The 23,343-nt window shown below is 45.0% G+C and overlaps 2 protein-coding genes across 4 annotated transcripts in view; both read left to right on the top strand.

Annotated features, from left to right (window-relative positions):
* LOC133155217 (uncharacterized) overlaps positions 1-429 on the top strand; it is a 9,649-nt gene extending 9,220 nt beyond the window's left edge. For all 3 annotated transcript variants that reach the window (XM_061280352.1, XM_061280354.1, XM_061280355.1), the window contains exon 10: positions 1-429. This exon is cut by the window's left edge and continues 36 nt beyond it. In XM_061280352.1, the coding sequence (XP_061136336.1) occupies positions 1-173 (173 nt within the window). In that variant the 3' untranslated portion in view covers positions 174-429.
* A 2,520-nt stretch (positions 430-2,949) lies between these two features.
* LOC133155374 (transcriptional coactivator YAP1) lies at positions 2,950-22,309 on the top strand. Its single transcript, XM_061280629.1, has 8 exons — positions 2,950-3,703; positions 4,819-5,054; positions 12,230-12,348; positions 13,530-13,643; positions 17,833-17,990; positions 19,043-19,176; positions 19,741-19,853; positions 19,994-22,309. The coding sequence occupies exons 1-8, from the start codon at positions 3,503-3,505 to the stop codon at positions 20,227-20,229; spliced, it is 1,311 nt and encodes a 436-aa protein (XP_061136613.1). The 5' UTR covers positions 2,950-3,502; the 3' UTR covers positions 20,230-22,309.
* Positions 22,310-23,343: the final 1,034 nt, after the last annotated feature.

Raw genomic sequence — 23,343 nt, forward strand, 5'->3', positions numbered from 1 at the left:
TGTACGCCTACGACAACCACAACAAAGCACACAAGATCACTTCGCAGCCACACCAGCAGCAGTACCAGCGCCGACACCCGGCGCCGATGTCCATCTCCATGGAGGAGCAGAGAATCTTTCAATCCCTGAACCGACTCAACTGCCAGCTGTTCCGCAAAGGTGGCTTGCATTGACCCGAGTCCAGCGGTAGCATTTAATTTCTAACCGAACGTGCCTTATCAAAGGACAAAAACAGGCCCAGGAGCCTGATTTCAATTTCAAGCCTGCATAGTCAGCGTTTTTTTGTGGAACAATGTGGGCAATTATTTGTATCTTTAATGTACATAGTACAATCAAAAGTAATATTTGTAACAAACTCAAACTTACTGTTGGCTCAATTTAAAAAAAAAAAAAAAAAAGCTTCCTCTAGCTAAATAACATGAGCCAAAAGTATTTCTGTACTTCAGCTCTTGAACTGTTTGAAATGATCCTAAAACGAGAGCGCTTAGGTGGGTGGGGGTTCCAGCTTGACTTGGGGTTACCTCGCTCCTCCTCCCAACATGTCTGATTCTGCCCTTTTGTCGGCCTGCTCGTACTTGCTCCAAAAAGTAAACGTGGAGGAAGCCCACCTAAAGTGTCAACGGCTCTTCGCCGTATGACTCTAAAAATAAAAAGTGCTCAGCACAAGCGTGTGCATGTCCTTAAATCCCATCCAAAAACCACATGGCTTATTTCCATTTTCTAGATGGTGATTCAGTAGCCCGTAATGGCTCATTTGTTGCCCGTTTTTCCTGAACGCTGACAGGAGGTGGTGTGCTTTCATGACATTTAAGCCCTCGGCCGGGACAACACCCAAGAAAGACAGACGGAAAATAAGGGAAGACGTTTCCACTCCGTTGCAAGTTGCAGCTTGCGTGGTGGCGGGGCCATAATCTTCAGCGTTTTGTCACAGTCCATTTGAAAATACTTGTTGAGAAGGTAAAGCTTACTAGCTAACTGGGAGATTTAAGTTGAACTTCAGGCTGCTATTAAATAGACTTAATTGCGCAACTTGTTTCTACTTAGAGCCAACACAAAAATTAGATAGTCAGGCAATTTTGTTCTGTTGCTTAATGTGCATTGTGCTGGAAAAAAAATGAATGCCTAAAGGACAACATGGGTCTGTTTTAAAAATAGCTGACCAGTGATGCGACACTCTTAAGCATTTCTTCATGTACTAAATATTCTTATTTTGTTAAAAAAAAAGAAACCAAGAATATCTGTTCAACGAGAAAAAAAAAAAAGCTTTTATTTACCCTTTTTTTTGTAAGCTCATGAAACATCTTGCAGTTACACATGTCAAACTGTAGGGGGCACCCGATGTCTCCTTTGTGCTGTAACACTATCCAACCCATAATACAATCAGGCGAGCGTAACACAAGTGACCCGTAGATTGATTGGCAGTAATACAGTTTGAAGACATGAGAGGATATTGGAAGACAGCACACAAATTTTAATGGAGGAGTCGGGCGGGGGGGGAGGACAGATGCCTGAAAAGATGTTGACCAAACATGAGACCACCTCCAAGTGGGTGGTCCACTCGCATCGCTGCCGACTGTCCCTTTATAATGTCTCATTGCGTTACAGTGACGACCACAAGCAAGGCTGCTGGCTACTTTTAGTACTTTAATAATATTAAAAAAAAAAAAAAATTGCACTATATACAAAGATCCAATTGAGAACATGTAACAATGAATACAGCCTTTTAGAACACGCATAACACAAAAATGAGCATGTGATTGGTGGCTCCAAAGCCCTTAATCTGCTTTACATTGTTTCAAGGCCTTTTAATAGGGCTCCATCCTAATCATTCATTCAGCGAGATGTATGGGAAACAGAGCCTGCGCGTCCACAGACACTGGGTCTTGACAAAATGATTTCTCAATGGAAGAGGGGTCTCATTAGCATGACAATTGTGGGAACTCCATGCATCACTTTTCATGAAAGACTGTAAAAAAAAAAAGAGTGAAAGGGAGAGAAAACTAGTGGCATTATGTGTCACGCTTGAAAGAAAGGTGGGATTTTTTTTTTTTTAAAAGGACGGATTATGCTAGGATGTCATATTTTTATGTCACATACAGTCAATAATGGCTTTACAAAGAAAATAATACTGCTATTTTTTTTAACTTTTTTTCAATAGAGATGCAAGTAAACAAGTTGGCGGTTAGCATGTGACCTAACATCTTTTTAATTCAATTACGCAAGTACGCAACAACACAATTCAACTTCATGTTGACCGGGAGACAAAATGTACATTGGGAATGAAGCAAACAAACACACAAAACCATTTGGGTGCATTGGTGTAACACTTTGCAAATGGGCCGCATGTCACTGTTGTTTGACCCACGGGAGGTCTTCCCGGGTGGCTCCTTTGGGCACCTGACATAACAACTGTTTTCATATGAATAATGTCATTCTTGTGTGTGTGGCCTCAAAATTTGACCACAGTTGCCATATTGCCGGATGAAATAATCTAATAGGCCTGCATGACTCTCATTGTGGTTTGGTCTTCCCATTCAACATAAAATTTATAACCGTATAAATGTAAAATAAGATTTGTTACTTATTATTTTAAAAAAAAAGTGGCAATTCATTTGCATAAGATGCTAATAAGTATTATGAGCTACAAGCATTTAAGGAAAATGTTAAAGCCGATTATGATCCATGCATCGATTTAATATAAATAAACTTGAATAAATTATTGTCAGCGTTTATGTGAAACCATCGGTATTATATCTCTTTCTAAATAACCAAGACTATCTCAAAATTGAATTTAAATATTCATGCTCACATACGTGTCAATCTAATATTGAAGGCGTTTCCTTAAGGAAAGTTGATGGAGTTGGAGTACCCCCCCCCCCCCTCCCCTTCCCCTCCCCGAACCGAGCTTGTACCTTTAAAGAACGGCTCCTGTCCCGGTTGGAGACTAGCCCCGCCTCTGGAGAAGCCGTCCCATAAAGTTTCATGTCCTGCCCAAAGTTTAGATTTGACTGGGGCGAAACTTTTTTTTCTCTCTCTCTCTCCCTCCTCCAAAGTGAGCAGCGGAGATTGATCCTGCCAGCAACGAACGGGCTCATTTCGGGCCCAAACTACAACATTTCGGACGTGGTGGGGAGGGGGGACTTGTGTGTGTGCGTCGACATTTTGTTTGGAGTGGAAAAGTTTTTGGATCGGGACGACAGCAAAATACTTCCAGATATGCGCTTTGTTGTCTCCTGGAGAATGCCCGCAAGTAACAATCACAATTCGTCGACTTTGTGTGCACAGTTCGACAGCTAACAACTTTTCGGTTGGGGGGGAAAGTTTAGGATGAATCGGGACAACTTTTTCTGAGCAGCGTCGACATTTTTTTTTCTCTTTTGCACATTTCCTGCTGCGTGGAAAAATCCAAAGAAAACAAGTTCGGGATTTGTTTTTTCCCCCTTTTTTCCTCGGGGGGGGTTGTTTTTTCCTCAACTTTGGCTCGGCAGATTTTTTCTGGACAATGGATCCGAGCCAGCACAACCCTCCGGCCGGACACCAGATCGTCCACGTCCGGGGCGATTCGGAGACTGATTTGGAGGCTCTCTTCAACGCCGTCATGAACCCCAAAAACACCATCGTCCCCCCCTCGGTGCCTATGAGGATGAGGAAGCTGCCCGACTCGTTCTTCAAGCCGCCCGAGCCCAAGTCTCACTCCAGACAAGTAAGAAGTCGCCCCTACCTGCCCCCCACCCCCCCAGGGGGCCTCCGAGGCCCAGCTCGGTGTCGGTTCCGACCCAGACAGCAGGCCCGTCCTGTTAGGGAGGGGGAGCCACTTCCCCTCGACCTATTTTATCCCTTGCCAAATCTACTTAAAACTGTCAACATAACGTGTAGTGTTAGTTGAAAATGTCAGAAAATGACAACCCAATCACTGCAGCTCAATTGTGTTTAATGACTTGGCAGACTGAGTTTTGCTAGTGGAAATGTTGCTTTTTTTTGGTGCTCTTTTTATCTACACAAAATGGATGTTTTGTTGAGTCCAATTTGCAGCCCACAATTCCATTTTGCCCTATTTGTGCCTCTTTTCCTCCCCCACCCTCATCTCATACCCACAACTGTTGCTGCTCCTCTTTGGAAGTTTGTTGGCCAGTGCGCGTGCGTGAGCAATTCCCAACCCCCTTCTCCCCTCCCTGCCTCCCTCCTTCCTCTTGCATCCCTTTCTGCCTGCACCCCCCCCCCCTTTCCCCTTCCTTTCCCTTCCTTCAAGGGCCGACTACAAGCTTGCCTCCACACGCAACGCTTCCTAACATAGATACAGTATAAAGTTGTAATTAGAATATAAAGAATGCTTGTGGAAAAAAAAAAAAAAAAACTTACCACTGCTGTTTTGTCGCTTTTAAAAATAGAGATATGCTGCTAGGGGGTCATTTATGTCCCATCAATGTACAATCTGCAACCATTTTTGTGCTAAATCAAAACGTGGTTTCTGGTTGGATCTGCACAATGCTATAATGTTGATGTACACATACAATAAAAAGAACAGGCAACATAAAAGTATCACGTCGGGCCAACTTGGACAGCTACATTGTACGTGAAAGTAGTTTGTCCAGTCACAATTGAGACAAGGCGGCGAGAGTTGTGTGTGCCTCACTACTGTCAATATCTGCAAATCGAAAGTATAGTAGCACTTTGAAAACAGCTGACCTCCACTTAAGCAGTCATTCTTTTGCGTGCCACTAGAGGGTGCGTGCATACCACGCGTGGTACACATTCATACTACATTTTTAAGAATCACCGATGTAAAGTCGTGCTTCTCGTTTTTGTCGCCCCTCACAGGCGAGCACGGACGCGGGCACCGGTGGCACGCTCACTCCGCACCACGTGCGCGCCCACTCCTCGCCCGCCTCCCTGCAGATGGGCGCCGTTTCCGGGGGCTCCCTGTCCGGCATGCCGCCGGCAGGCGCTTCCCCCCAGCACCTGCGACAGTCGTCGTACGAGATCCCGGATGACGTGCCCCTCCCTCCGGGATGGGAGATGGCTAAAACCGCTTCGGGCCAGAGATACTTCCTCAAGTAAGAGCGTCAACTCAATCCAACTTGTAGTGTTATATTTTGTAGGTTTTGATTTGGCATGAAAACGTAACTCCACCATAAACCAAAAAACCCTTTCGTTGGGTTTCCCAATTTTTTTTTTGCCCACGAGCAAACATATCTGGTTTCAAAACGCGTTGTCATCGTCTAGTGCTTAAGGTGTCCTACCTCGGAATGTGCCAAGTGATACGGTTGTATTGACACAACCAAAGTCTTTGAAAAGTTGGGTGCGAAATCAGAGCCGCTGCACGTTATGCCGATTGCAACCTTGCGACGGCTCACAATGGCGACCAGTCCTCCCAAACGCAGTCAATTGCAGGTTATTACATTTAGCTAGCGAACAAGACGAGTCTTTAGCGGGCCCTGTGCGGAGTTCCTCAGGGCTCGCCGGGGAGACAAAAGGGGCCAGTGTGGTGGCCTCGGCAGACACAAGTACGCCAGCGTCATCTGCTAACCTGTCAATCTGGACGCTACTCCCTGTCGCCAATAACGTCAATCTTATAATGTATATTATTTTCTATCTCATTTGATAAGAAAAGTCAGATCAAAATTCATAATATTATGTTCATCAAATGATACACTCAGTATAATATGTTATTTTTATTTATTTTTTTCCTTTTTAGGCTTGGCTTAGTACTCCTTTGTAACTTTTCAAGGCCCATTAAAGGGTGTCAGTTTTAACAGGAGCGACCTAGCGCTTAGCCGTTATTGCATAATCACTCTGGAGCAGCTCATTTTGACGCCAGAGCTCGGCCCATCTCCTGTCTCTGCTGCAACAAATTTAACAACAACAAAAACATCAACCGCACAAATCTGATCCATTCCGATTCACTCTGGATCAACAAAATAGATTTCGCTGCCAGATGTTGAAAGGCTTCACACATCTGGACCACATCTGTAGCATTTCAAAGAAATATGTGTGTGTTTAGGATCAGGGGGTTGGTGTTTTGCAAACTCTCCCAGGATCGCTGCCGTTGTTAAAAACCTGATAATTATTCACTTTGACGGGATGAATTAAGTTGAGCGAAAGCCAGTTTGTGTGTACTTGAAGTTATTTTGTCTCCGACTCTTGGATTCAAAGCTGGGCGCCTTCTTTTCATGTGGAATCGTATGTTGGCTGGCTGCGGAAGAAAGCCCGAAAAACGTAATTAAAAGTAGCGCTAGCAAGAGTCAAACAATAGTGAAAGGATGGAAAATCACGGCACTCGCATTCGATGGAATCATCGATAATAATCGATTCTGGAATGATTCAACCGTTGGAGCCCCTACCAAAAAAAAAAAAAAAAGGCACCTCCTGAAAGACATTTGCAACACCAAAACAAAGTTCAAAGCAGGAAGCAAAACTTTGTATTGGCTTGCAACCCGCTAAAATGTGAAAGAAAATCACGCATCAGAGCACCGACATTCGATCTGGAGCACAGACGGCCTTCGGCTGCCGCTGCTGGAAAAGACACTCCCCTATTTATAAACAGGCCGGCTCTTGACACCCAAGTGTTGAGGCCGAGTGGCGAAGCCCAGAGAGCGAGCGAACGAGGGGCCGGGGGGCCGACGGACAAGCGGCGCGTCGGCTCACGTTTCGCTCAGTTGTCTCCATCGGCCTTGTGAATCCGGGCTGGACCGGGAATTCCCTGGGCAGTTGTTTATGAGCAATCTGTCGGACGGCGGCAGGGTGGGTGATGGGCCTCCCAAGCTCGAGTCAATGGAGCGCCATCGGCCCTCTTTTAACCGAGTTAAATAGCGACCACGTGGAGATTAGCAGAAAATTGCAGGGAGTTTTTTTTTTAATTTAAACTTGCTTCTTAAAAGCAACATATTTTATAAAGTTTGCCCAAATAAATACAACAGCAATAATTAGTAGCGAGGGCTTCAGGAGCAATTATGATGTCGCTTGAGTTGCCCAATTGTTCCATGAGAAAGAAAACCACCTCCAATTTAAGGAGAGCTCCAACGTCAACAAAGTCTGTTGACCTTTCCTCCTCTTTCTTCCAGCACTTAGCTGTGGCTTTTGATTTATGACAGCGGGGAGGTTGGGTCACCTTGCTTGGTGCTGGCTGACTGGGGGGCGGTGGTGGGGGAGGGTCATAAACTAATGAAGGTTTCTAATTTAGACGCACCGGCCAACTCGGAGGGGTAATCACTGTTTCCGGACGCTTATTAAATGCAGCTTTTAGTCCGTGGGAAGTCGGCCCTAAGCTGGGGTGAGCTTCTTTGTAGGGCGAGGGAGGGGGGTGGGGGAGTGTTGGTTGTTATTATCCGGCCCGGCCTCAGGGGCAGGTAGAGCCATTCGCTGAAGGCCGATTGTCTCTTCCCAATTGGATTTTAAACACTTTAGAAAGGGCGACCTTTCCCACATCCGCTTGTTTTTTTTTCTTTTTATAAGCATCACGAATGAATTTCATTTTTCAAGTCACAGACCCTGAAATAAATATCTCCATCGCCATCTTATTCTGTCAATTGTGGAATTTTACTGAGGCTTGTACGTGTATCAAAAGTAGCCCAGTGCGTCCTGAGCTTGTAATTTGATTTCACTCCAGGCTCTTCTGCGCAAATGACGTTGGGGAAGGCGGCATCGTGAGCCTGTGTGAAGAGCTCATTTGGACTAACTTTGTGTTTGACAAACTTTTGCTTTATTGACCACACACACAGACAAGACCCTTCCTGTTCCACGGCGGGGGCTGTCAGCTCAGTACACAAATGAGACTGTGAGAAAGTCGAGACCCGTGTTTACCAAAGTCTTGATGTAACACCTCTGTCCCAGACATCAATGCTTCCACTGTCAGCTGAGGGCATCTCGGACTTGGGAAGTGGGTCTCATCAGGTGGCGTCGGGGGTTAAACTTACCCAAAGATCGGGTTGTTCAAATCCCCAGAAAAGATTGTTGCTGTTCAAATGACCTCCAACACAGAAACAACTGCGATAAAGTCAATAAGTTGTTGTCCTTACAAATTCAAATTTATGGCTAAAAGTTTAACTAAAATACATTTCAAAACAGAGCTTAGCTGGACCAATCCAAAGTTAAAGCTCAAAATTAAACTTGGATTGATTAAATTGTAATTGGCTTGATGAATCGAAGCTAACGGCTAAAACTGAAGCTAACGTCGCTATTGAATTAGATGACTGAATCTTTGAGGTTCTTGAATGGCGGCCGCATTAAACAAAATTGTTTATTACGTGCGATCGACTAACACCTTCAGTAACCCATTAAACAACTGACAACTGACAAATACACATTTCTGTTTTGGAGGTGAACAAAAGCAGCAGTGGCGCTAAAGCTACACACTCACAGTCTTTAGCTGCATCTTGTCGAAACAAACGCCTCTTCAAAGGGAAACTTAAAGCCACAATGGGGTCACGGAGGTTGCCCCAATAATCTCTCTTGATGATGTCCTGCTGATAGAGAGGCAACCAGGCATCCCCCGGCCTGACCAGAGCCGAGGTGGTCATCCTCATTTTAGGGGCCTGATTACATCGGCCCCCCCTCTGTGCCCTCTTTAGTCCCTGGCTTCGACCACCTTCTGAGCGTGTACCCCTAGTCTGGGGGCACCTCGGGACCACCATTTCTAAAATCTGACAACTCCTCTCTATGGGGGCCTTTTTCATTAGAGACACTCACCAAGTGGAACGCATTCAACTTTCAGTTCTGGTCTAACTTTGTAACAATGGAGTGTTAGCACTTAGGGATGCGAGGTTTTATGGTTATTTTCCATAAAAACATGGAAACAACTCAATGACCTTGCTATTGTTTTGTACGCTGATGATTCTGAAGCTCTGAACAAAAACGCCCCCCCCCCCCCTTTCACAGCAGGATATTATAAATAACACCCGCGCAATAAACGCCACATTGATTAGTGGCCCGTCCGTCAAGGACACGTCGATGGTCCGGGTGAATCCAGAGTCGTCAGCTGAGCCACATGAGACCGCAATGACGGTTCAAATGAGTATCTTAACCACCAATCCGTTTTCATATACTGGAGCTGGTTGTGAATGTAGTGTAAAGACAAATGAATAGAACAGAGGTGCCCATGGGTTCAGAATCGTGACTTCACTTCATTCTTAACAACAAGCGGGCCTTTGAGTGGACGGAAATAGCACAAGGCTGCCGTCTCATCCGCCGCCTAAGTAAAGTCCGCTTACACACGATTAGTGTTGCATTTGTAGTATTTCCACAGCAGAATACCTCAAGCTAGCCACAGAGCTTTGGGTTTGAAAAACACACTGGTTTAACGTTTTTGATCTGTTTGTATGACCAAATTCCGATGAAACTTATCAAGTTAAAACCAAAACAAAAGTAGCTAGTCAAATGTAGCTTGGTTTGATAAAGTCACACTAAAAGTCAGGTTCATAGCTAGCTTAACTTGTCAAATTAAAGCTAGGTGCTAAAAGACAAGCGCATCACCAACAATTCCTCGCGCCAACTGGTGGGCCGCCCCACCCCAACAGTTGTCGCTGCATTTTTTTGTTTCATGTTTCGCCCGCAGGAAGTGGTGTCCGTCCCGGGCCATATCGGGTTGGCTAAATGGATTATCTTTTAGTTTTACAGCTCGGTAATTAATCACAGACGGCTTGTAACTCATTGACCCGCTCGCCAAGTTAGTAAATGTTTCAACGACGGAGTCGCGGTGAGGCGGAAGTGATTTGATTTTCTCACTTCTTTTGATCATCAACTGTTTTTTTGTCCAACAACTATCTTGATAGAAAAGTCAATTGGATGGCAAGAAAAGCACTTCTAATAGCCATGTCCTAACTTTACCTTGTATTTATGAAACACGATAAAACAAATTCAGTGTGTTGTCTGTAAACTTATGTTAAGCAATTGAGCCTATCTGAATATAGTGTGAAAGTTGACAAAGCAAATAGTCATTAGGGTGATAGAGAAATAGCAATAGTGATCACATGTAACACTTTAAAAAAACGCGTGAGATTATTATTTAATTACAATTTTGACTTTTGATGTGGGCCAACAATAAACATGCAGGGGGCCCATGTTCGGCCCGCGGACCGGATTTTAGATCCGAAAGCTTTACAGGGAGGCAAAGAATGGATAAACCTAAATATTTGTAGTTCCGCATGCTGCTGTACTTGGATCGCATCAATACCTCCCTTCCTTATCCAACTGCTTCTCTCCCATTATAATAAATGTCATAGTTTCCATAATGGAAAGCAGAGGTCAAGGCGAGGGGACCACAGCCATTCGCTTTCCGAGGGGGGGAAGGCTTCCGTGGATGTTTTTTCCCTCTCTTTCAGTCCTTTTCTCTATTGGACAGTTGTATCTGGCCGCTCCCTGTGACCCCTCTTTCTCAAGGGGGCCCCTTCGGTCTGAGCAGTTCCAGCTACTTTGCTTGCTTTGCTATGGGTGTGTGTGTGTGCGTTTGTGTGTGAGGGCCACGAGGGGGGCAGGGGGTCCGGGGTCGGGGATTTGGCAGCTCCTTTGATCAGTAAAGCATAAACAAGAGGGGGGCTTCAAAATGGGTTGCATTGTGCAGTGGAGGGTGGTTGGGGTGTGGGCTGTGGGGCTCCAGGAGGAGTGCTGAGTCAGACCCCCGCCCCCCCACAAAAAAAAAACCAAGGGCCTGACCGGCAGGTTGGGATTATGGCTGAGGCTAAAGAGAAACCTAATAGTTTACTTTATCTGACATTTTTGCTTGGATTTGGCGAGTCGGGAATTAATCTGATAGTGTTACCATTGGATTTAATTTGTCAAATCAAGAACTTTTTTCAGAGAAAGTTTACTTAGCTTCAATTTATTTAGCTGAGATCCATTTCCAGTGCAACTATACTTTTTGCTTGGCTTTTTGTCCGACCTAAAACTGTTTTCATGGTAACTTTTCTTTTCCTGTGAATTATTTGTACATTGGCTTTAACTTTAGCTTTTTGCTTGAGTTCATTAAGATGACTGACTTCAAAATGATTAAACTACAAACTAACTAACCCACCCATGAGTTGCGGCCCCCACGTAAACAAACTGCTGGAATCCGCCGCCTGTTTTGTTTGAGCCGAGGGACGTCAAAAAAAAAAAAAAAAAAGAGAACATGTGAATGCTGCGGGGTTTTAGGTCGTAGCTCAGTCTGCGCTTTTGTCAAGCAGGTGAAAGCTTTGTAAATGTGGCGCCAGATTGTTAAAGCCCCTGACACTCCACAGTGTTTAAGGGGGCTTCCAGGAAAGAAAAAAAAAAAAAAGAAGGACCCCCTGCGTTGAGCCCTGGGACTGACCCTCCCTCAATAGAGAGGGTCCCGCTCAGGAGAGGAGGGCTTCCTGTATTAGCTTTCCATCTTAATCAAGCAACAAGTACCAACAAAGCACTAATTATCAATGCCTTCACAGAATGCGACACAATACCCCAACCCCGACACCCACCGCAATCCTCCCTAAAGCCCCTCCCGCCCCCCCCTCGCTGCCAGGCAAAGAGGAGCCGTGAAATAGATGCAGAAACATTGTTCCGCCCTTCACTTGTTGTTTTCAAGGCTTTGGGACCGGCGCCTCACCTGAGGCTTGCCTCCGCCAAGGCGTTTTGTTGTGATTTGCTCTGGTCACGTCACTTAATGAGCTCGGTCATTAGTTGTAAAAAGGGTAAACATAACTTTCCAAAATACCAAACTATTCAGCAATTAAGTGCAGATTTTTAAAATTTTCATATCAAATGACTGAAAATTCCTTAAAAATGTGCTTGTTACAAAACTACCAAAAAACTCATGCAAAAAAATAGAAAAAAACATAACCAAATATGTAGGAAAGAATTATTAGAACGAGCCACAAAATATTAGACCAAAACCAGCTTTTAGCTTTGAAACATACCTAGCGGTAACTAGCTGCTAGCAAGCGCTACCACGTAGCAAAACATCACCGGTTGCAATGTGAAAGCGTTTTCTAAATAAAGTTGTGTTGTATCGTATCTGTTGCCCCGGCGAAAGTGCAGAAACTGTCTCTCACCAGACTGTAAGTGTTTTCACACTGCTGATTTCCAGAGAATTAAAGGCCAGCGTGTTTTCCAGGCGTGCGTAAGCTGATTTTGGAAGCTAACTGTATCGCTCCCATTGTTCATTTGAAAGCTCTGCGACTGACTCATCAGTTCCTGCGCATCGGCCGCTTCGCAGTAGGCCGACCTCCGCGTTGAACTTTCCCCAAACTGATTGTCTTTATCTTTCTTTGTCTCCCGGCAGCCACATTGATCAGACCACCACTTGGCAGGACCCCCGCAAGGCCCTTCTCCAGATGAGCCAGCCTCCCCCGCCCAGCTCCCTGCCGGTCCAGCAGCAGAACCTGATGAACCCAGCCAGCGGTGTGTTCCCCCCACTTCCCGACACTTTCTTTTTACTTTATTTTGATGTTGAGAAATAATCGTGTTCAAGATAAAAATATACTTTTTTTTTTTTTGTTAAACGGGTCAACAAAATCTTATTTTTACAGGTGCATTTTTATCTGAAAGGTGAGATTTAAAATTGTGATAAAATCCATATTGCGGAAGATTTTGTAGGTCAGAGTTAAAACCAAAAAGAAAAAAAAATATTGAAAAAATTTGATGTGATGGTAAAAAAATTCAATCATATTTTAAATCGGCATTAAAAAAAAAATGCATGCGAAAGCCACACCCCGATTAAAATGTGCTGTAATTTCTATGAAATTAAATAATCAACCCCTCATTTCATTTCATTTTTCCATTATGCATGAGATTTTGCACACATTTCCTTGCACTCGACTATCGGTACTTCTGTCGAGGCATTTCTGCGCTACACGCTAGTCGCTACTCGTAGCTCGCTGAAGTTGGCGTTGGTGGAATTCGCCTGGGGTGAAGTGAGACCCGGGTAGAACGTGACAGGTCCTGTCTGACATGTTTTTCCGTGCACCGCAACTCCCAGATTACGCAGGAAGCGTCAACTATCATATCGCTGCCTTCTCATGTTGACAGCTGAAAAAAAAAAAAAAGATTTAGAAGCCAATCAGAGGTGACCATTTGTTCCGACGGTACAGTAGTGTTTCCGATTTAGTGCGACAACCATTCAATGGTAATGTCACAATGTGCGTCAGAGTTGCAGCAAGTCAATTAAAAGTCAAACTTGTCTGTCTGTGGTGAAAATGTCGAGTTTGGGTTTCCGGCTTGAAATGCTTAAAAAGTGTCTTTATAATTTTAAAGCAAATATTTGAAAGCTTATTGAGAATGACGTGCAAACATAAAAAAATTACACTTTATAACTTGTAATCATCATCTAATTGCCCGTCATTACGCCGAGTTGCTATAGTCAGCGTAACCGCTGCCAATCAAAGGTGTGGTTTATGTATTTTTGTATTTTATGTATTTATTTATTTATTTTTGGCAACATAATAACCGGTGTTTGGCAACCAGAAGCGGATCTTTGTCAAATACTTACTTGGGTGTTTAATTTCACACCTCGGTTTGTGAGCAGGCCATTTGAAGAATCATCGTGTGTGTTTATGTCATACGTGTTGTCCGCCCTCCCCCAGGTCCACTCCCCGAAGGCTGGGAACAAGCCATTACATCAGAAGGTGAAATTTACTACATCAACCACAAGAACAAAACCACTTCCTGGCTGGACCCGCGGCTCGACCCCCGCTTCGGTGAGTCCCGTCGCAAAGTTGCTCCGACGTTTATCGTAAACGGGGACTCAAAGTTGTTGTCCTAGAAATGCAAACTCCCCCCTGGTGAAGTTCCTTGCAGCTGTAGCGGCCCGATCAGTGCTTCACTTTGATTTTATTTTGGATGTTGCACCTCCCCTTTACCCCCTCTTTGCTCTGAAGCAGCACCTAACCTTTTGTCAACCATTTTAGTGTTGGAACAACAGCTGAGTTGCTCGTTAATCCTAGCAACACACACACACACACACACACACACACCAGCCGCCCTCCCTCCCCCTTGTCCCGACCCAAGCTAAAGTTTGACAGGAAGTTTTCTGCCGGGTTAGGAAATAAGCGACAGGACCAGGTATGTGTGATAAGACTTTAAAAAAAAAAAAAAAGTACCATCACATCATCATGGAGCAGACCAAAGCCTGCGTGTCTGGTCAGCCAATGTGTACAGAGTCCAAAACAGAGTTGTAAAGGGAGCGGAGCAGCTGGGAAGGGGAGACGGCGCCTTTGAACATTGAGAAGTCATGAACACACGCATGCACACATGGCTCGCGGGCGCCTGATAGTGAGTTTCACCGTGTTAACTGTTGCCGTGCCGCCACTGCAGTCGGACCTTGAGGTGGGCGTGACTTTTGCATAAGTCTTCACCTTCAAGTTTCTTGCGAGTGAGCGGCTTGCGTTGGAGCCGAAAGCCGTAAAATGTTGCTTTGTTGGAACTCTACTGCCATGCAGGTGTCCCGTCGTCGGCCAGCCGCTTTGATAATCGAGGCTAATTTGAGCTCTGAGGAGAAAAGCAGCACAGCACCTTTAACGGAGGCCTCTTGCTGGCTGCCTCACACACACATGCACATGAACATCTAACGCCCCCTCCCAACTCTTTTCGTGAGGCCCAGTGCAGGCACGGCCTCGTTGTGCTGTCGCTCCAGACAGACTTGAATCTCTGCCAATCCTTTTTATTCTGCACTCCAACTCTTAATCTGTTCCAGACCTTTTCAGTCAAAGAAGTCCAATATGTGTGTGTTCGGGGGAGGCAAGGGAGAGGAAAAAGGGGGCAGGAGTGGGTTCAGGTTTTAAGGGGGGGGAGACGAAGGAAAAGAACACAGAACATTCAGACGAGATAAGCATGCATCCTTCCTGGAGATGGCGACGGGAAAGAGGAGGAGTTCTATAAAGCAGCTATCTAACTAGCTAGCCCGCTAGCCTCTTGGTTCTAAGGCCGCTTTGTCAAAGGCGGCCTACGTGTCATGTGACTCTCTTCCGCCTCTTCTGAAAGTTGCAATGATGTCATCTGGAATGTGACTTTTCATGAGATTTTGGGGTAAAGAGCTGTAATTTCCGTCAAAGTAGTAGTGACAAGAAAGCCGCGCAAAAATGCTAATTGTGTCAAGCCAGCAAACCAAAAACAACACTGTCACGTACTCCTACTTCAGCATGTGGTGAATTACATCCATGTCTCGACTTATGAGGGACCATATTTTAAATTTCAGTGCCAAGCTGTTTTATTGATTTCTCTTATTTATTGCTTTTTCAGATTCTTCAGATTTTTCGACCTCCTGTGAACGTTTTGCCTTGTTTACGCTAGTCGGCCATATACTTGACAGCATTTGTTGGTTGCACATAACAAAACAAAAATTTTAATCATAGTCTGTTAGCATTTCAAGCCCAACCTCTTGGGGCGTGGGGGCGCTTGTGCGTGTGTGTGTAGCGTAACGCGGCTCCTGGCGCGATGGCCTGATAAGCGCCGGTGTTGCTGGATCGTTGTTGCGGGCGTGCGTGAAGAAGACAAAAGGCAGACGGCATTAACTTGGTCTCTTATCTCTCTTGGCTCGGCAGCTTAGGCCGCCCTCATGTGTTGCTAACACAAACCCTCTGAATCACACACACACCAAGTCGGCGGCCTCCTTGTGTGCGCGCTATCAGGCTGGCCCTGAAATGAACCTGTCCTTCGCTCCTATCTCGTCCTCTCACGCTCGGCTCGTTCACGCCGGCGATTTTTCTCATTGTTGTCGCATATTCGCCACACTTGTTTTGCTTTACTGTTTGGTCTGCGAGGCGGACTTTTGTTTTCTTTGATCACGTCATTTGGACGCTAAATGCGAGCCTCGAAGGACATGTTTGAGGACTGTTTAGTTCGTGTTGACCTCCGTCGAGGCCAAACGAACTGAATTTAGATTGACGCGACAAAAATTAATAATTAATAATTAACGTTGGCGCAGGGAAAAGAATGTCGTGATGGTAGGTCAAGTAAAGGCATTTTCAGGCCTGTTGTGAGGGAGTAAAATCACATGATTTCTCTCATCCAATCAGTGACAAAAAAAAAATAACACAATATACTCGTTGAACTTTTTTATTTGTAATAAAAAATATTTTTTGCAATTTTTGTCATTTTAGATTTGATAAAGTTTCACGATTGTTCATTTATTGTAGTGATCAGTAGTAAAACATATTTTTCCGAAAGCCCAAAAGAAAATTTGGTAGTCTCCATGAAACAAAACCTAGTTGAAGTTTAAATAAAAAAAATAAATAAATACAAAACGGTCACAAATTTTAACGGTGATGCAGAAGTATTTGAATCCGTTAGACTGCTATCGCCGAAAGCAGTTGAACGCCCTCTAATTTCTTCTCCAAAGTGCCGTCGCCTCGCCTTTGGTGACCACATGACAAGGGTATAAATTTTGGACGGTGGCGGGGGAAATATGTAACTGTATCATCTTAGGGGGAGGGTTAACTAGTGCCTGAGTCGACGGAGGGATACGCGCGAGGCTTTCACTGTGTGTGGCGGCGGCGAGAAGAAGTGACGAGAAGTAGCACTCTCTCCCATGACTGCATGTGTGTGGGAGGGAAGAAGAAGAAGAAGAGCAGGCGGCGGCTCAGTCACTGTGTGGGTGGTGAGGGAGAGAGGGAGTGGGAGGCGGATAGATGGATGCGTTCGGGAGTCGGGCGGGGGTGTCATTGCTGCTGGGGCCGCGCAGCTTCCCAGGGAGCGCCCCGGGCTGCGATCCATTCAGCTGCGGGATAGTGTAAACAGACATTGATTGAAGGTGCCGGGGTGGCGGGCGGGACAGCGCGGGGAGGGCGAGCGAGACGAGCCCCCCATCGTCCCCACTGCATAAAAATTGTGCCCCCATCAGGGCTTTGTTGTGGTTGGATGCATAAGCAAACACGTCCTGGCATTTACTCTTGCGCCCCTTGTGGTCAGGCTGATGCAAATACAACTGTGAGCTACTTTGCATGCGAAGATTAGCACTGCTCATGTTTATTAGCCCACCTCCCACAAAAACCCCAGAAAATAACAAAGATGTGGCTGGAATTTGGAAAATCAAAATGGCTGACTTAGAGATCAATTTCTGAGACGTTGCCATGACTCCTATTGTCATCGATACATTCGCCAAACTTGATCCATTGGTGAACGTGCACGCCATGATGAATCACTGCAAGTTGTTAGATTGCGTAACCAAATGTACTGCGGGTTCTGTGGAAGAGCCTGAAAGTGAGATAAAGAGGCAGGAGCCTGCAGGCTGCAGGGCTCCACTCTGATTTGTTTGGACGGAAAGAAAAAGAAAAAAAAAAGGACAATGAAGAGGATAAGTCCTGACTGATGCAACGTGGCTGAGCAACAATGCCCGTCTTAGTCAGCCAGTAGGCGGGGATCAGGTCTTACAGGAATTGGGACTGCGCGTGCTATAAAACTTGTCGGGACTTCCTGTAGCCTACATAACCTGCTGCACTGGCTCGTCTCCAGCCTTTTGGTGAACTTGTAAGTCCTGTTGTGCTGTTTTTTTTTTTCTCGAGACGTCACCAAACACTGAAGTCATTACGCACGCACACAGTTTCCGCTCTGAGATGGAGAGATGTACTTTATGAATCCCATAGTAGGAAATGAAGGACTTTGATTACATGACGTTGATTATCTTAGGGCTATTTTTACAACAGTTCCGGAAGCACGTGCGCAAAAACTGAAGCTTGCATAATAATCAGCCGCTTTTAGGTTTCCAATTTGCTTTGACATGTGAGCAAAAGATGGCCGTCAAACCAAATCGGCTAACGTGAATCAAGTCTAAAAAAAAGCGCTACGCAGACCTTGTCAAGATTTGTACATAGCGCCCGTGTCAATAAACCAACCGTGACGAGCTGCTAAAGTCTTCAACATGCCCTTGTTCTTGTTGTGTTCCCTTCCCAGCCCTGAACCAGCAGAGGATCTCCCAGAGCGCACCAGTGAAGCAAGGCGGCGGCCAGCTGCCCTCCGCCGCCCTCAGCGGCGTCAACCAGCTCAGGCTGCAGAAGATTGAGAAGGAGAGGCTCAGGCTCAAGCAGGAGCTGCTTCGACAAAGACCTCAGGTCAGGACTGGGGATTTTTAGAAACTAATTGAGTCCATCCACTGTGGCTGGGGGAGAAAGAAATAATGATGTCGCAATATTACCATCATAAAGTTTCAAACTACAGAAGAAATTCAGATTTTAAGTGAATTTCCAAAATACATTACTATTCCACTTTTTACTCTGGAAAAGGCACAAACATAAAACAGCCTTTGTTCACGGGGGAAAAAATGGACTTAACAGGCCTTATGTTCTAAATTTAAATGACTTTATTCACGCAGAGATGTCAATCATATCAGCATTTTTGATTATACCAAATCTAATGATAGGGAGGAGTAATGCAAAAATAATAAGACATCATTTCTAAGTTCAGAAATTGGGAACATCATAAACTGCAATGACAATTTGACAGACCGTGACGGTTGCTCAATTTCGAAGACGCACCGAAAAGCAGCAATGTTGTTTTGCTCTTAACAAGCCAAATCTGTTCTAAATTAAAAAGCGTGCCGTGTAAACATCCGCAAAAGCATGCAGATGTTTTTCTTTGCGTCTGTTCGACTCATGTGTGAGTGTGATTGGGCAAACGGCTTTCGTTTTAGAGCGCTCCATCTGAAATAACCTTTGAAAGATGACTCATCTCACTTAGAGGTTCAAACTCTCAAAGCCCGCTTTGATGGGCTTCCATTGTTGGGCCATCGAGTCCCGTGACTCATCTGCGGTAATTTTACCACTTCCTAGTGACGCATCGCCGCCTCCACGCAGGGTGTGCGGCCCGCCGAGTTCAGGAGTTTACTCAAGACAGCATCCCGGCACCGACACTTTTATGATGACCGTTGTGATGATGAATGGGAGCGGCGATGGACTTGATAAACAAGTTCAAAAGTGTCGGGTGTGACCCAATTTGACTAAAATTGAAAACAAATTCATTGAATGAAAACAATAAATATATCTTCCGAAACGTTCAAGGTTGCCGGACCGGCCTCTTAACCACACCCCAGGGATGCTAACGTAGCAGGCTAAGCGGTTGATATAATGTGACACAAAACCAATGTTGCTCTTTTGGGGGTCCGTAGGAGCTTGCTCTGAGGAACCAGCTGCCCACCAGCATGGAGCAAGATGGCGGCGGCACCACCAACCCCGTGTCTTCCCCGATGGCCCAGGACGCCCGGACCATGACCGCCAACAGCTCAGACCCATTCCTCAACAGGTTGGTTCCGAAAGGCTTTCGCTAGCATTTTATAAATCGCCAAATGGTTTTAAATTAGGTCAAGGAATATTCAAAACAAATTTGCCCAAATCTTGTTTTTAAGTTCTTCCAGTAATTTCAGTACGCTTCTTTTTTTAATAGTTTTTTTTATTTTTATTTTATATAAATGTCTTTTACTAGTCAAATCTGTTCAATATATTTTTAACACTGTGAAACTGCCTCGCATTGGTTTGCATTTGCCATGTGTAGCGCCCCCCACTGGTGAGACATGAGCAAAAGTTGATTCTGAAGCAGGCCGGGAGCTCGAGGTCCAATGAGTAGACGACCTAATCTCCCCCCCCTCCCCGCCCACCGACACCACTCCCCAACCCCCAACGCTCACAATGGCCTCATTCATGCCGTCTCGGCTGAACTCTGCCTACATATTTTTCCTCGGCTAATAAGTGCAGCTTGTCAAATGTTGCCCATTCTTTGTCCCTCTTGGTCCGCCCCGCCCCTCACCATCCGATGACATCGGCGTTCAACTTTTAACGACAGCGTGTCGGTTTCCTGTTTGTCCCTCAGCGGGACGTACCACTCCAGGGACGAGAGCACAGACAGTGGCTTGAGCATGAGCAGCTACAGCGTCCCTCGCACTCCCGATGACTTCCTCAACAGCGTGGACGAGATGGACACAGGTGAGCTAATAGTTAGCTTAAGTCAGGGTTCAAAGTACGGTCGATGTTTTGGAGGTAGGGTTTTTAAAGTTGGGTTATGGTTTTAAAGTAGGGTGAACTGCCATGTCGCACCGCGCTGAAGCCCGCTTTGTGCCTCGCAGGAGACCCGCTTCCGACCTCCATGGGCACGCAACCCAGCCGCTTCCCCGACTACCTGGACGCCATCCCGGGGACGGACGTGGACCTGGGCACCCTGGAGAGCGAGAGCATGGCGGTGGAGGGCGAGGAGCTGATGCCCAGCCTGCAGGAGGCGCTCAGCTCCGACATCCTCAACGACATGGAGTCGGTTTTGGCCGCCACCAAGATCGACAAGGAGAGCTTCCTTACGTGGTTATAGAGGGGAAGCAGGGGGCTCAGGGGGGGGTCCCCTCTTCATCCTCCTGGGCCTTCACCAACGTGCTTTTGACAAGACATTTCAGCGAGCCCGTTTGGACTTTTCCCGTACTCTGCGGCGGCAGTATTCTTCTCGTCTCTCTCCTTTTTATTTTGTCTGTGTCTTCAAGGCTGGCCCATGAGCAGACAATAACGCAAAAGCTCCCCGAAGCTCCATCTCGGGCCTCTGACCCCGTTTGTCTTTCGACGCCTCGTTGTCCTGCAGTTACTCACCTTCTGTGTTTGTTGCACCTTTTTTCTGCCTGAGGAACCTAACATGATGTATTGGACAACCGATACGGATTTGGAGCCAAGGTATCAAAAAGGGCTCAAAATTAAGACAGGTGAAGGTTTTTGGCGGGTGGGGGGGGAGGCGACCACATCGCTGCTTGGCTGTGCCAGCGTGTCTAAGTTAAATTTTTTTTTTTTCTTCTTTTTTTTTTTTTTAGAGATCAAGTGCCTTCAGCTTTTGTTTTAAGACGGCGAGCGACACAAACAACTTTCTTCATTTTCTCGTACTTTCGAATTGATTTTTAAACGCATTCTAATGGGATGTAGGGATTTTTTTTAGCATCTTTATACCGCAGTCTTACTGGCTTTTATCTTTTTAATGTTTAGTATTAGACTTTTTATAGATAACAGGGCGTGTATAATAGATTAGTTTTTTTTTTTGTTTTTTTTTACTCTTTTGTTGTCTTTAACTTCACCACATGAAGAAACAACTAGGGATGGGCAAGTACCGATAACCCAGCCTTATTTCAAGGTATCGGGTACTTCCGGAGGCTGCCGATACCAACCACCGATACTTAAGGCAAAGAAGTAGTTGGGCAGTAGTTGGCGTTATACTGCAGCAGTTTGACATGTGTGTCAGGAAAAAATAGGTCTATTCACAATTTTTTGTGACCGTTACGTTAAATCTTATGCATCAAAAGTACTAGAGGTATCGGTAGTCAGTATCGGCGAGTATCCCCTAGAAACGATGATTCGCATGCAACTGTGCGGCCCGTTGTCTCAACACAGATATTACAAGCTTGTGTCTTTTAGCGACCAATCTTTTTGAACATTAACCAAAAATACAAAAAAAAAGAGGACAAGCAGATTTGTCGATTAGTGATATGAAACGACAGCTGAGATGTGTCGGAGCAGGTTGAAGAGTCATGTCGACGGTGAGGTTGAGGTGAAAGAACGCTTTGGAGAGTTTTCTTTCTTTCTTTCTTTCTTTTTGGCAGGACTAATTGAGAAACAATCCGTTCTGATCTCAGTCAGGACTTGTGGCCGATTCCAAAGATGTTTTGTTTGTTGTTGCTAATTTTGCTGTCATTTTCGCAGTGATTTGTCAGTCTGAACAAAATGTATCATAAGCTAGCGAGAAGAGAAACAAATCGTAGTCAGTTTACCTTGTCTTTTATTTCTTTGTAGTTTTTGCGGCCGCGCCGGTCATTGCCTAACCCTGAGATTTGAAAGGACTTTGTGATTTCCGATGTTTTTCCTCGATGTTTACACCACAGTTTGATGGCTAACCTTCAGTATCCTTCGGTAGCGTTAACTTTGGAACTTGATGGAACAATTTTTCGAGCAAGAAACCGTTTTGTATTTTTGCCTCGTGTATAATTGATTTAACTGATGGGTTCAATCGATGTATTCCAAGACGAACAAATAGTGTTGGTGAGAAGAAACAAACAAAAAAAAAAACTAGTGGTACACTACAAGTGCTTGTATTGCATGGCGACGCTTTTCACTTTGGTTGCGACTCGGCGTTGATTTTATGCTTACTTTAGCACGTGGCCGTCAACAGCAACTTTAGCTCGTCGACGGTCATCGCAGTAGCAGTTGAACTAATCACACCAATTTAAAAAGAACATTTTTGTGTTTAGAGTTTTCTGAATGCACATGAAATGAATTTATATGCAGCGATGATCTTGTTTTGATAGATACATGCATGTGTTTTAGAACCATAAAATCTGTTACATTATATATAAATATATATCCCTTCATATACGAACATTGAAAATTGGCTTGAAATAAATATATACTTTGTTGTAAAATTTTGTGGGTGTGGCTTTTTATTTAATTTTTTTAATAAATATTTATGAAACTTAAAAGTTTTCACGCAGGTGCACTTAACGAGGGAATCACACAGACACTCCATTAGGTACACCGCCATTTTCAAGTGTACCTAATAAAAGGCCGCTTTATTAGAGAAATATCATGGTCAAAGGTCACAGCATGTCAAGCTCTAGTCTTCAGGGCCGCGTTCCAACATGTTTTCCAAGTGACCCTCGTTAAGCGCACCTGCGTGAAAAGTTTTAGCCTCTTTCACGTTCCGCAGGAGCTAAAAGTTTTCACGCAGGTGCGCTTAACGAGGGAATCACACAGACACTCCATTAGGTACACCGCCATTTTCAAGTGTACCTAATAACAGGCCACTTTATTAGGGAAATATCATTGCTCGTTCATGTCTGTTCTTGGTGTTGGTATTTTGTCAAATATGTTTTTTTGTCACTTTATTGTGCATTTTATGGCTAATGCAACGTATATCCCGAGCAACCTTTAGTCTGAAAAGAATGGTAGATAGATAGATAACTATATTGATCTGTGCGCATTTGACACCAGGCTCCCCATTGCAAAGAATGAACTTCACTGGCTGCATCGACCATTTAATGCATATAATCACAGTATCATAAATTCTGACATACAGACATTAGGGCTACTTATAATTGCATTCAAACTGAAGAAATGTGCCTGTAGTGCTCTTCCCAGACCTATAGGTACAACCATATGCCACACACATTTTTGCCATAGAGACGTAAAATATAAAAACACCATGAAGAAATCAGTGTAGTTGAGATAGGCACACCCAGCAAGCGGCAATCCAAGATGGCTGCCACTGGCTTCACCTTTCATTATGGCAGTGCCTCTCAAATAGTGGGGCGTGCCCCCCCTTGGGCGTGTGACCCTGGGGAACAGGCTTTTTTTTTGGCAGTACTAGAATAAAGTGTAATTGCGCGTTTACTACAGCAGGGGGCAGTGGCGCTCTCATTGTTACTTCTGTCACGTTTGCGACAGTGCAACATTTTAC

The sequence above is a fragment of the Syngnathus typhle genome, linkage group LG6, assembly GCF_033458585.1.
Source record: "Syngnathus typhle isolate RoL2023-S1 ecotype Sweden linkage group LG6, RoL_Styp_1.0, whole genome shotgun sequence".
NCBI classification, from domain to species: domain Eukaryota; kingdom Metazoa; phylum Chordata; class Actinopteri; order Syngnathiformes; family Syngnathidae; genus Syngnathus; species Syngnathus typhle.